This window comes from Schistocerca americana, chromosome 3 (assembly GCF_021461395.2).
Source record: "Schistocerca americana isolate TAMUIC-IGC-003095 chromosome 3, iqSchAmer2.1, whole genome shotgun sequence".
Classification (NCBI taxonomy): Eukaryota; Metazoa; Arthropoda; class Insecta; order Orthoptera; family Acrididae; genus Schistocerca; species Schistocerca americana.
The window spans coordinates 284,968,351-284,982,490 of record NC_060121.1 but is presented as its reverse complement, the minus strand read 5'-3'; the positions used below and the strand labels follow the sequence as shown (position 1 = coordinate 284,982,490).

General features: G+C 42.9%; 1 protein-coding gene and 1 pseudogene across 1 annotated transcript in view; both read left to right on the top strand.

The window, feature by feature from the left end:
* Window positions 1-10,431, top strand: part of LOC124606022 (homeobox protein zampogna-like) — a 64,758-nt gene extending 54,327 nt beyond the window's left edge. The window contains exon 3 of the mRNA XM_047137985.1: window positions 9,943-10,431. Within this exon, the coding sequence (XP_046993941.1) occupies window positions 9,943-10,431 (489 nt within the window). The remainder of the gene's footprint in view (window positions 1-9,942) is intronic.
* Window positions 4,593-4,710, top strand: LOC124607662 (annotated as a pseudogene).
* Window positions 10,432-14,140: the final 3,709 nt, after the last annotated feature.

The following is a 14,140-nucleotide window of genomic DNA, read 5'->3' as shown; positions in this document are numbered from 1 at the left end:
TCTCAAAGCGCGTATTGTGGTACTTTCGATGTTAAATTAGTTGTACGGGCGATGGAGTGGTCATAAGATAATGTAATCTTGCCAATACAAGCATAGATATCATATGTGCTTGTAGAAGCACGCGATCCACAGCACATGGTAATGACCAAAAAGAAATATACTTCGAAGCGCCTGTAGGACCAACTGGATACGCGAGAAAGACGGCAAAGTCAATATTTAGTTCCAGCTGGCAGGGAGGGAGTGAAGAGGTGCATGTTCTATATTACTTTTTATTATAAAAGAAATTTCCTTGAGAGTAAGCAAATACGGATATCCGTCTATTTTGCTTAGTAATTTAAAATACAAATATAGGAAAAACCTGATCATTTTCGTGCTTCACTTTTAAAGTGCCTGTAATTAAAACACAGATTTATCATCATTATCTTAGTAGCTTTTGATGTAAAAACTGAAGGAATGAAAATCGTTTTTCCCTCGATCACTCTATCTCGCCTGCACCAACTACAGTGCTAAGGTAGATTTCATGAAGTAGCATATCTGATTGGCCGCAACTGGGCTGTAGGAAAGATGAAGGCACCAGAAAGACAGTTCTCACGTTGTGGAGGTATGAGTTACGAAATATCAACACGCGTTCATAGGATATGTCGCCTAGAAAAAAGATTCGACAACTAACACGGTGCACCATGTTTGACACACTCTGAAAAACAGGTTAAAGCCGTAGCGAATACTGTATAGAACGAAGAGGGAAAAATTTGAATTGAAGACCAAGAAAAACATTCTCAGATTAAAACTGGTGTAAGACAAGGATGTAATTTTTCTCCCTTTCTTTTCAACCTGCACATAGAAGAGGATGCGGCAGAAATACAAGGCGTCGGAGTGGGACTAAAATTCACTTTGAAAGTAGATCAGTGATAAGATTCGCTGATGATATAGCCACCTTCAGTGAAAGTCTGGAAGAGTTACAGGACCTTTTAAATGTAATGATCGGTGTACTTAGAATAAAAACAGCGAGAAGTAGCAGAAATGAGATCAGTAACGAACATAACATGAAAATAGACAGGAGATAATCAAAGTCATTAACTTCCACTTGGAACTGATGTATATCAATGCAGCAAGTTGAAAATTTGTGCCGGACCGGGATTCGAACCCGAGTCTATTGCTTACTATACTGATGCTCCGACCCCCGCGACATTCAGATACAGTGGCCGCCACAACCGCGCGGACTACCCCAGCATGCCTTCCATCAGATGCCGCGAGTAATGAGGCTAACAAGCAGGTGCACTACACCAGTAGGTGTTGGATACATTGAGGATTTGGATCTGACGGGAGGCGTGCTAGTAAGCCCGTGCGACTATAATGACTACTGTGTCCGGGAGGCTCAGTGGCACAGGTGGCTGGGTGTTGTGTGTTCTTCATCATCAATCCATAGGATAGATTCTACTTCTGACCTTATGCCTCTTAATAGTCCCAGTAAAGATCCATAAAATCGGTTACAGATTACAGATATTTACCTGACATTTTCTTTTATGTGAAGATATTACGGAAACACAGCCAGAGCCAAAACTAACTACACGGCGGTTCGTGATGGATCGTCACACGTGCTCTAGCTTCGCAAGAGCTTGGCACACATTTTTTGCTACTCTGAAGGTGTCCACCACTAGCTTTTTATGATACATTCCACAAAAGCAGAAAATTCAGTCGATATCATATATGCTCGTCGATTAAACCAAGAAGTACTATGCACAATCTGACCAGTGAAGTAACTATAAGCTAACTGAGCAGAAAACACAACGGTCACGCAGTGTAAAAGTAACATGTATAATGCTAGTAGCTGAACACTAGTGAATATGAAAAATCTGTTGTAAGTTCCTAAGGAGGTTGAATATCCATAGGTCTTTAAGCTGTGCTAGAACACTGTGTAAAGAACACACGATCATGTCTCGTTGTGAACCACTGGCTAGATACATTTCTGTAAAACCAGGTACGGCGTCTGTCGGAGCCCCATCAGCGTCAAGCACCTTCTTGGCTGCAAGAGCAATGCAAAGCATGGGAAAATGTAGTATTCAGACCAGAGGATTCTGTACCACGAGTAGTAACTACAGGCAGCCTAAGACAATGAACTAGTAACGACTTTCCGAGTATGATTGCGCTCGCAGCAAACGGGCCGATTACGCTACTTAAATGCTTACTTATGTAAAATTACATTTGCTAAAAAGCAGTTGTCATACTTTGGAGCAGCTACGCTCAAGTCAAAAGCAAAATATTACCCTCTAGCCTTTGCCACGTGTGCCCAGCTGAGAACATTAAGACTGATCGGTCCAGTGGCTTATATTGCTGCCACGAAAACAATACGTGTTGCGCCGCCTATCACTCACGGACAGTAACATGTGGTTCAAATGGCGCTGAGCGCTATGGGACTTAACTTCTGAGGTCATCAGTCCCCTAGAACTTAGAACTACTTAAACCTAACTAACCTAAGGACATCGCACACATCCATGTCCGAGGCAGGATTCGAACCTGCGACCGTAGCGGTCACGCGGTTCCAGACTGAAGGGCGTAGAACCCCACGGCCACACCGGCCGGCCAGTAACATGTGCCCATTTGAAACATTATAACAGGGATAACTGAAAAAAAGACCAAAAAATGGTTCAAATGAATATGAGCGCTATGGGACCTAGCATCTGAGGTCATCAGTCCCCTAGAACTTAGAGTTACTTAAACCTAACTAACCTAAGGACATCACACATATTCATGCCCGAGGAAGGATTCGAACCTGCGACCGTAGCGGTCGCGCGGTTCCAGACTGAAGTGCCTAGAACCGCTCGGCCATACCAAAAAATTAGTTACTTTTAAAAATAACATGTAATGAGAGCTTAACGTCTTTTTGGAAACATACAGCACTGAAGCATATTAAGTATAATAGAGCCATGTGTTAGGCTTTACGGGATACTCTTCCGTAAAGGACGAATGACAAAAGAAAATTTACAAACAGCGGCACAACCCAGAAAATATTTGCATGAACGTAACTTCAGCAGCACACGAGATTAGAAGAAAATAATGTTTCGAAACCAGAAGCAGGAAAAATATAGTAAAAATAGAGGAGTCAGAATTGTGCCAGCAGTGGATTCAAATTATTGAAAAATTTTTTGTTACGTAGCTATAGCTGTTCACTGGGATTGAGGCCATCGTTCTCAGAAATATGCTTGAAAATCTCCAGGTCTTGGAATACATCGAGCCTATGACCTTTCCTTTCTGTATATAAACTGAAAATTTCTTCAACGCGTTTCGATTTGTGTCCAGAAATTAGCAGATGATCAACAAAAGTTGAATTATGTACGTCAGTGCCTCTTTCTCCCAACATATGTTTCTTGTACCTAACACTAAAAGACCGTCCAGTTTGTCCTATATAACAAACGTGACACGTATAACAAGTGATTTTATATACTACTGAATTGTGTATCAGAACAACTGTGGACTTTTAGATTGTGAATAAGACATTTTTGCAAGTTGTTGTTCGTGGAAAATACAACTTTGAATATATATTTTTGAAACAAAAGACGACGAATATTATACGAAATATGGTCTATTGCTAGCTTTCTGCTCCGATAGGAGCATTTCTCCAATGGCACATTTATGCTGAAATAACTTGTACAGTATTTAGTCATCTCTTACATGATGTTATATCCTTGTACAATGCATACGTGTTTCAGACGGGTATGAATAATGTACCCGAACTCCTTTGGCAGTTTTCAACTCGTCTACGCGAGAGTATTGTGATTTTTGGGGATTGTAGATAAATGAATTCTTAAATAAAAATTTTAAAAAAATGAAGTGGGCTGCTAGAACAAAATGTCAGTGTTTCCCGAAAGGTTTCACTTACACCAAGTACACGTCCTTTTCCTAGAATCTCGGTGAGCACTCTTTGATGCAGACAATGAGGCACTGACATTTACGACAGCCGGTCAGAGCAGCAGTGTTTAAAACAGCCTGTTCGCTTACTGTGCACCCTGCCAGAGAGCGGACTGTTCTCTAGCACCTTTGGAGAGGTCCCCTCCGGCCAACCTGGCTCTCGCTGTACACCACACAGAGGAGCGGTGCGCTGCTGTTTACTGCGGCCGGACCATCGAGAGCGGTGAGTCTGCGCAGGCGCGGGAGAGCCTGCCAAATGGCCGCGTCGCTGTGTTGTTCGCCAGCCCTGTCAGGCCGCCCGCTCTGAAGCACCGGAGCCCGCTTGCCGGAATAGCCTGCCTAAGAACCGACCAGCAGCGCCCACACGCAGAGCCACGCACCGCAGTGGTGCTCTGAGAAAGTGAAGCCTTGGCTGCCAGAGCTGTCTGTTACATAATCTCGAAACCAAAAATTATGAATATAATCAGATATCTATTTAATTTACTGCCAGAAACCACACTTAAGTGTCTCTCACATGAGAAACTCTAAGACTACTTTTTAAACTTCTGGTGCCGGCCGTGGTGGCCGAGCGGTTCTAGGCGCTTCTGTCTGGAACCGCGCGACCGCTAAGGTCGCAGGTTCGAATCGTGCCTCGGGCATGGCTGTGCGTGATGTCCTTAGGTTAGTTAGGTTTAAATAGTTCTGAGGGCAACGGCCTTGCCGCAGTGGTTACACCGGCTCCCGTGAGATCACCGCAGTTAAGCGCTGTGGGGCGTGGTTGGCACTTGGATGGGTGACCATCCAGGCCGCCATGCGCTGTTGCCATTTTTCGGAGTGCACTCAGCCTTGTGATGCCAACTGAGGAGGTACTCGACCGAATAGTAGCGACTTCGGTCAAGAATACCATCATAACAACCGGGAGAGCGGCGTGCTGACCCCACGCCCCTCCTATCCGCATCCTCCACGGAGGATGACACGGCGGTCGGATGGTCCCGGTAGGCCACTCGTGGCCTGAAGAAGGAGTGCTTTTTTAAGTAGTTCTGAGTTCTAGGGAACTGATGACCTCAGATGTTCCCATAGTGCTCAGAGCCATATGAACCATTTTAACTTCTGGTATAAGGCCAGAATTGCAATACTGACTCACGTAAACACTGCTCCCACTTACGAGGTCGATAAGTCAACGATTCCTGCAGACTGAAAGATACTTGGTTGCTACATCTACATCTACATTTATACTCCGCAAGCCACCCAACGGTGTATGGCGGAGGGCACTTTACGTGCCACTGTCATTACCTCCCTTCCAGTCGCGTATGGTTCGCGGGAAGAACGACTGCCGGAAAGCCTCCGTGCGCGCTCGAATCTCTCCAATTTTACATTCGTGATATCCTCGGGAGGTATAAGTAGGAGGTAGCTATATATTCGATACCTCATCCAGAAACGCAACCTCTCGAAACCTGGACAGCAAGGTACACCGCGATGCAGAGTCTGCCACTTGAGTTTGCTAAACATCTCCGTAAGGCTATCACGCTTACCAGATAAACCTGTGACGAAACGCGCCGCTCTTCTTTAGATCTTCTGTATCTCCTCCGTCAACCCGACCTGGTACGGATCCCACACTGATGAGCAATACTCAAGTATAGGTTGTAAGCCACCTCCTTTGTTGATGGACTACATTTTCTAAGGACTCTCCCAATGAATCTCAACCTGGCACCCGCCTTACCAGCAATTAATTTTATATGATCATTCCACTTCAAATCGTTCCGCACGCATACTCCCATATATTTTACAGAAGTAACTGCTACCAGTGTTTGTTCCTCTATCATATAATCATACAATAAAGGATCCTTCTTTCTATGTATTCGCAATACATTACATTTGTCTATGTTAAGGGTCAGTTGCCACTCCCTGCACCAAGTGCCTATCCGCTGCAGATCTTCCTGCATTTCGCTACAATTTTCTAATGCTGCAACTTCTCTGTATACTACAGCATCATCCGCGAAAAGCCCCATGGAACTTCCGACACTATCTACTAGGTCATTTATATATATCGTAAAAAGCAATGGTCCCATAACACTCCTCTGTGGCACGCCAGAGGTTACTTTAACGTCTGCAGACGTCTCTCCATTGAGAACAACATGCCGTGTTCAATCTTAGTTTGCTCACATTTGAAGTTTATTTACGTGATGCATAACATATACACACGCCTCTGTGTCCGACGTCGCTAAAACACACCTGTGCGATGGCACTCGACTCAGAGGTAAGCAGGTTCGAATCCCGGTGCAGGATGAAATATTCACTACCGGTATTGACGATCAAGGGGAGGAGAGGCGGTGGTTGAAATTTCCTGATCACCAGTCGTGCACCATTGTCCTGGATTAAATTCCAAAGCTCTCCACAATATCTCAGGAAGTGAGTCCATGTGATACTATTCACTTCCTGATCAGTTCGTCGAACGGGGAACGTGGAGCTCGGCGAACGCCTTGGTGTTCTTCGAGGAAAGTAGGCTACGTGCCGGCACTGGCTTTCACCCTCTCGCTTTTCTCGCTATAGACGCATCACATGTTACTCTGGCCTCTGATTCGGTTGAACCTTCGTTAGAGCAGACTGTATTGCTGAGGCGCCCAGAAAATCCACTGTGGCATAGCCCATGGTTCGAACGGGCAGGCTATGCATTATTATACATCTTAAATGAAGCGTAGTGTGTGTTTTTACAGTAACAATTGGTGACGTTCAACAATATTTCTTTGCTACATACAGCTTGATAACACATTTGTAGAGAGAAGCTCTCTTCATCAGGTTGTAAGAATTTGACTCCTGAGGTTAAAACACTAAAAAAATCCGCCAATATAATCACGGCGTTCATAAAATAAAATAGAATAAAGTATTACTTTAAAATCGTCGACTTCTATCAGATGGCTTCCCATTTCACAGCGCCACTACACCAGGTCTCTTCCTGCTGACCTGGTGTGGGTTCTAAGAGGGTCAACGTGATGCTTCTGCAGAGGTCCGGGTACTGTTGTGAACTAACATGTCCCTGGTATTATCGCGTAAGAGCAGATATTGGCTCAACCATAATGCTGCTCTATTAGTCGCATTTCCTAAGTCTACGATCGTCTAGCTATTTCGTCAGAGTGGTACTGCAAGTTCACAATTACGTCTTTGCCTTAAAATAATTATACAAATCCAGTAAGAAATTATAAAGAGTAGGGATGGATGCGCCGTTTTGCAGGTACACAAATTATTGTTTTGTTTTATCACCCAAACATGTTTGACCACAGTTGTGGTATCCTCAGCAGGTTTTTTCAGTGGTTTTCTTAATTATTTTCCTGAGGTCCATAGATGTTATTTTTAGGTTAAGGAACGTGATACATCAGATTTTATTGTCATTCAAATTGCATGTGCACTTTACCTTTTACAATGTGTGTGTCTCATTGCTGCCAACCAAAATTAGCCACAGGTCTGAATTAGTACACCATGTCACCTGGAAACATGAGGAATGTCAGAAAACCTCTTGCACCGACTTTCTACTATATTACTCGATCTTTTAAATGTATGTTTTGGAAAAATTGGTGGCGTATGCCAGTTTTTGGCCTTACCGCTGTAGTATTTTGCTAGTCCTTAGCTGTCACATGTTTGTTCTTATGTATCAGAGGTGTTTTGTCTAGTTGAACTGAACCTGTGGACATCGGTCAAAGTTAAGTGAAGCTTAGGTATGGCGAACTATTTCGTGTAGTCTGTTATTCGTGGGTTATATTTCTTATTTTACTCTTATTTTACTCACGTTTTCTCCTGCTACTTTGTAAATACTGAGTTCTGTTATGTTGCCGTGGCTTGGACATACGTTTCACTGCACAAGTATGCGTCTCTGATGTGCTTCCGTTTATTTACTTTCTTGTTTTGGCTTGACGTCCGCGAAATTTGAGTCTGTTCCGCTTGTTGAGTTTCGACAAGAGTGTTGAATAGCGCTTTGTGACATTATACTGTTTGACGATTGATAACTATTTTGCCGTGTGTGATAGCTTACTGGGTTTGGCGTGTTTCCATGTCACTGTTACGGTGGTTGTTTTTGATGAGGTGGTCTGCCAGTATGGAATGTGTGCTGCCATTTTTCAGTGCTCTTAAATGTTTTGAGTGTCTTATCTTAAAATTCCTACATGTCTCTTCAATGTCCATTGAATCACAGTCTTTGCACGTTAGCTGGTACGTATCTGCTTTGTTGAATTTATCTGTGGTGCTGTTAGGTATTTTTAATCTTTTCTGCAGAGTGTTGTTTTTTTCATTTGCGACATTGATATCTTGTTTCTGTATTACGTTTCCTGTCCGTTAAGAAATATCGTTCCATTGTTTTTCAGTTGTGCCTTCAGTATACTACAATGTTTCTTTTCGTGAATGGCGATCTCGAATTTTACCAGCAGATCGGGTTTCGTTACACTCTTTCTATGTGCAAGATTTCGAAGTCTGTTCCCTTACTGGGGTGACCTATTTCACTTACATGATTTGCAATAGTCAAATTTTCATAATTACTTAATCTGAGAGTATTTTTATGTTCCTCGTAACTGACTGCAAATGAATCTTCTGTCTACCCAATATATTTCGCAATACAGGGTGAAAAGTATTTAAACAGGCAAACTCTGGGAGGTTGTAGGGGACATCAAAACAAATATTTTTCCCTAATGTCATTTTCTCCTCTGAGGAGTATTTAAACCGTTAGAGGAAGATTTCTCTGGCGGCAAATCAGTTAAACCAACAAACACTTTTCCATTTTTTATGACCAAGACACAACACATTAACACAACCCAATTTCAATTACAGTAGATTTTCAAAAATGCCTCCTCTGATACGTAAACAAAGGTTACACCGTTGGATCATGTTCTGTCTGACACTGGCTAAAACCCCAGGAGTATCCAGAATAGTTCCTGCTGCTGCTACTATCCGGGCATCCATATCCTCTTCTGATGCAACAGGAGTTACGTAAACTATGTTGCGCATCTCTCCCCACACAAAAAAGTCCAGAGGGGACATATCGGGGGATCGAGCAGGCCATGCTACAGGACCACCTCTGCCAATCCACTTTTCTGGGAACCGTCGGTCCAGGAATCGACGCACACGACGACTGAAATGTGCCGGCGCCCCCTCATGTTGGAACCACATGCGTTGTAGGGAGCGTGACGTCTTCCAGCAATTTTGGCAATTCTCGTGCGAGAAAATTGTAACAGTGCCTGGCATTTAATGGCCTACGTAGCAGATACGGTCCAATTAAACAGGCGCCAACACCGACCCACGCATTAACGAAGAACCGCACTTGGTGAGCGCTAGTAACTGTGGCATGTGGGTTATCCTCACTCCAATGGATAATCAACTGGTTCAATGTTGTGGACACGCTGTAAGTGAAATTGACGTAACTATTGCTCTCGAAGGACTGTTCTTACATTCGTCTGATTCGTCCCCATGTTACGTGCTATTGCACATATCCTGACTGAAGGATCCCGCTCCAAATGCTGCGAGACATCTTCCTCAAATTGCAGCGTCCTTACCGTGCGAGGGCGTCCCTTTTCAGGTAACCTGCTAAATGACCCGGTCTCACGCAGACGATGGTACACAGCAGCAAAGGTCGTATGATGCGGGATACGGCGATTAGGATATTGTTGTTGATAAACCGGCTGTGCAGCTCGTCCGATGTGGTGAGCTACGTAATACGCACCAACCGTATCAGTGTACTCAGCCCATGTGTATCGCTCCATTAGTAAACAGAGACAATGCACTACTACACTGGTGGACAGCAGTTGCCTACAACTGCAGATCTTAATACGGCCTCCACCGGTTTAAATAATCCTCATAGGAAAAAATGACATTAGGGAAAATATTGCTTTTGATGTCCCTTACAACCTCCCAGAGTTTGTCGGTTTAAATACTTTTCACCCTGTATAATGTTAAGTATTCGTGTATTACATGTATGTAAAGGTGAACTTAGAAGTTCGAAAGCACATTCCTAGCTGAGGTTCACTCAAACACTTCACTAGACAGCGTTCCTAACGGTGGGGTGTTCCACTGTTACAGGTGTACGAGCTGGAGCGCCGATTCAACCAGCAGCGTTACCTTTCCGGCCCAGAACGAGCTGACCTGGCGCACGCGCTCAAGCTGACCGAGACCCAGGTGAAGATCTGGTTCCAGAACCGGCGGTACAAGACGAAGCGCAAACAGTTGCAGCTGCAGGAGCAGCACCACCACCAACAGCAGCAGCAGCACCAGCAGCTGCAGGCCACCTCCGTGTCCTCCGCAGCCGCAGCTGCAGCCGCCGCAGCCGCGGCTGCCAAGAGAGTAGCGGTGAAGGTGCTGGTGAGGGACGACCAGCCCGTCAGCCCGGCAGCCGCCGCCGCGGCTGCAGCTGGCAAAGCCCTGTCGCTGTACCCCCCTCCACCGCCGCAGCTGCCGCCGCTGCCCTTCCCCTATTACTACTACCACCCACTGTTGTGTCAGCCAGCACCAAGCGTCGTGCCGGCTCACCCCAGCTTGTCGCCGCCTAGTGGTGCCTCTAGTCCGCGTTGACTTCCGCTGTCCATTGGAGTTTCGAACGTGCTGACCTGTTGGCCACCCAGTGAAGCCACAGACTCAGACTGATTCACCCACTGGACAATTAGCTGCCCAGTGGAGCCCCTTGCTGGCTCTGACTTATCCATTTGCCAGTTCGCAATTCTGCAAAACCCCAGACTACTGTAAAGACTCGTTCTACAAATCACGGCCCGGTTGAGCCACCAGACAGTGCATACATACCCAACTGATAAATCTCCGCTGAGTGGAACCTCAAAGCACCAGTGACTTGCCAGATGGACAGTTCGTTGTTAAGTGTAACCACAAGCTCATGGCGACTCACCAGTAGACAAAATTATCTAGCAGTGGAGTCCCCTAACTGCATCTGTTTAACTGTTAGATGACTCACTTCCCAGTGGAGTTTGTTTTGACTTACCTTCCAGACAAATCAACACCCAGTGCAGCCTACATCCCACGCCCTCTCGGCCACTGGACACATGGTTAAGAGGGGCACTCGTGCAGTTGTAGCCACAACCAAAGATTTTGTGAAGCAGGTGTATAGTGTGCACCTCTACAAACAATTCTTATATGCTCTTTACACCACTGCCGATGTTACGTGTTAATGCACAATCAAGAGGAAACAATCAGATCATGCTCCAGAATCAATTTTAATTCTACAATTTCCATGGAGTCACTGTCACTCTAATATATTATATATTGTTCTTTAAATAATGATTTTTATCGCCAGTTTTTCGATTTTCTTTGTTTACTAAGAATAATTCTGAAGGCTAGTCTCACTTGTAAGAAGTTACTTCGCACTCGTATCATTTGTTTGTCTCAATGGGGATTACAAACTACAGGCCTTTCCGTGAAGTTCAAATAGCTTTTGCAAGTAAATGAAGAACAAAGCTTATCCCCGATAATTTAGCACAGGCCCCAAAACTCGCTGTATCACTAAAGGATATAAACAGAATTATATTGTTCAGATGAAATACTGGACGACATTAAATAATGTTGTTTTCAAGCTGAAATTGCAAGTCTCAGCGCTTCTTGAAAGCTTTGTTTGTGCAACTTGTACCAAAACAGTTACGAAAGAGACTGTAAAATTTGCGGACACAAAAAGAAAATCTGACTTTCTGATGACGAGGTATCGTTGAACAAGTCACTGAAATATATGGAGGGAAACGGTTTGCAACTTTCTGTGCTTCTGACTGTTCGATCTGTTACGTCAAGGACAGAAATCGTGGCTATTGTTACTAATGTGCAGTCCTTCTAACGTCAACTGTGGAAAGTAAATTTATAATTCTCCTCTTGGATATTAGTTATTGTGGGAACATTCTGTACGATAGTTCGGCGTTATCTGGACTACGATGAAATACAGGACACAGCACACTCGTTATAATTATCAGTTAATAAGCACGCTCTACTTCTGATGTAAAAGAAAGTACTTTGTCTTGAGTATTCGTTATTCTGTCGAATAACGACAGGGATTTAGGCGGCACAGTCACATCTCTTCTCAAGAAGTTCTATAGGCAGTAAAGTTATTTCTTTCATGGCTTCACAATGCACATCTATGATATCGTTAGAAAAGGGTAGATCCGCAAATATGTAGTGTTTCTATTGTCAACAAAGAAATATAGAATCGATATGTTTTGCACGTCTACTATTCTTCTTTTACAAATGAGTTAACGCTATCAGTAGTTTGTACCGGCATCTGCTGAGAAATTATTGGTAGTAAAAAGTGCTTATATTTTCGCAGGAAACCAAGCTGCTCTTCAGTCGGAGTACCTGACAGTGTACTGCGTGGCACTTACCCAATACTTTTCTTTTAAACAGATACACAGATATTTATTCGAAAGTGCGCTCCACTTCATGTTGAGTAATAATACCTGAGCTTTTCACTAGAAGTAACGTATGTTGAGGGAGTGTTATGTTGTCGCACCAATGTACGAGTGGTTGTAGCACCAATGATTTCTCTTCTTTTTACTTTTATTTTCATTATAGGAAGGTAAAGACCAACCTAATCTCGTCATTCCTTAAATCTGAATAGCTGTAAACGCTGCGTAGGGAACTTACAGAACCATTTAAAGCCAAGTTGGAACAAGTTTTAATAAGTTTATGTTAGTACGGCTCTTATTTCAAACTGATGTTACCGATAATGAAGAAGACTATCGATAGTTGTGACACGACTTTCTTTACAACACTTTTCTTAATGAAATCACAGGCATTAGTTACTTTCCATAATGACATGGTAAGTACGTTGTAGAGCAGAGAAAGTGTCTAAATTTTGAAAAGTGTCAAGAAACTGTATGTAACTATTCTGTTTATCGGAATGAAATTGCTCCGTAAGACACGTGTAACATGTTGTGTTCTGTAGATGTGCCGGCGTCATGAAACACAGTGAATGGAATTTAAATATTCCAAACGTTATTTCCAACTATCAAATTCTCGTAAGCGTGTAATTATCCTCCTGAAGTAATTCCAAGACTGTGTTTGTGGCCTTTCCGTACGTCTTTCTGGAAGGTCAAGAAGTATGTGAACTCTGAAAGTGGTAGTAGTTGTTTTTGGTCACCCAGTTAATGCAAAATGTTTACTTTCGACACACCTGTAAAACCATAGAGACTGTTAAGTACTTGTTGTGTTGAATGTGAACTCTTAAAATTGGTGGCTGTTGTTTCTGGTCAGCCACTTAATGCAAAATGTTTACTTTCGACACATCTGTAATACATTAGAGACTGTTACGTACTCGTTGTGTTGTATTTATCACATGTAAATATTGTTCACAAATTTCACTGATCACGTTGTAGCAAAGAAGATAAATTCACTATGAACCCAATTACGGCAATTTACTGAAACCAAAGCAATGCACTGATTGTAAATCTATATTATTAAGTATTTATTACCCTAGTACTGAGATTATAGTTATCCTATTAAAAGTTAATTTATTCAAATAAAACAGGCACTGTACTGATTAAATGCATTGTTGATGTTAAATATACAAATGAGATTTACCAATAACGAGTTTTTCTCTAATAAATATAATGAGAAATTGATATTCACCTGTGTATAGTAAAATGGTCACAGCATTTGTAAAACAGATCCATCCACTATCGAACACTTGCTCTGTCTTTCATCAATTAACAAACATACGATGTGATTTTTTCGTCTTGTTTTGGATACAACAACAACACCACTGTACTTTTTCTTTGTTAAATGAAGACTGTTTATTCTCTGTCTTACTATACAGCTAAAAGGATGTACGAATTTCAATTACCAGGTGAAATTGTTTGCTGTTTTCTATTTATAAGGAAGTCCAGTGTTACTGGTGGATAACGTTAACAGTCTCTCGACGTCTTTGAAAGGTAGGAACATTACTTTTATTACAGAGCGCTAATGTATGAACGAGAAAATTATTTTAAATTAAATAGTGACAGAGAATATGTGAAACAGCCTGTCCACTCTTGTGGCGTTGTAGAGAATTCTCTAAAAGCGTGTAGCAGATTTGTTGGCGTGACCATTCTCCGTAGCGAGTATATAAATATTCACTAAAAAATCATCTGAAGGACAATCAGGATACTGTCACAACTTCCCTTTTCCCTTGCTCTTCCTGATTCCCTGCAAACAACCTCTACTCAGAGAATCATTCATTTGTTTCTAATAAATTTCACATTCTGCAACACCTCCTGCAATTCCTATGATCCACTCTCCCATTGTCTCAGCATATGTT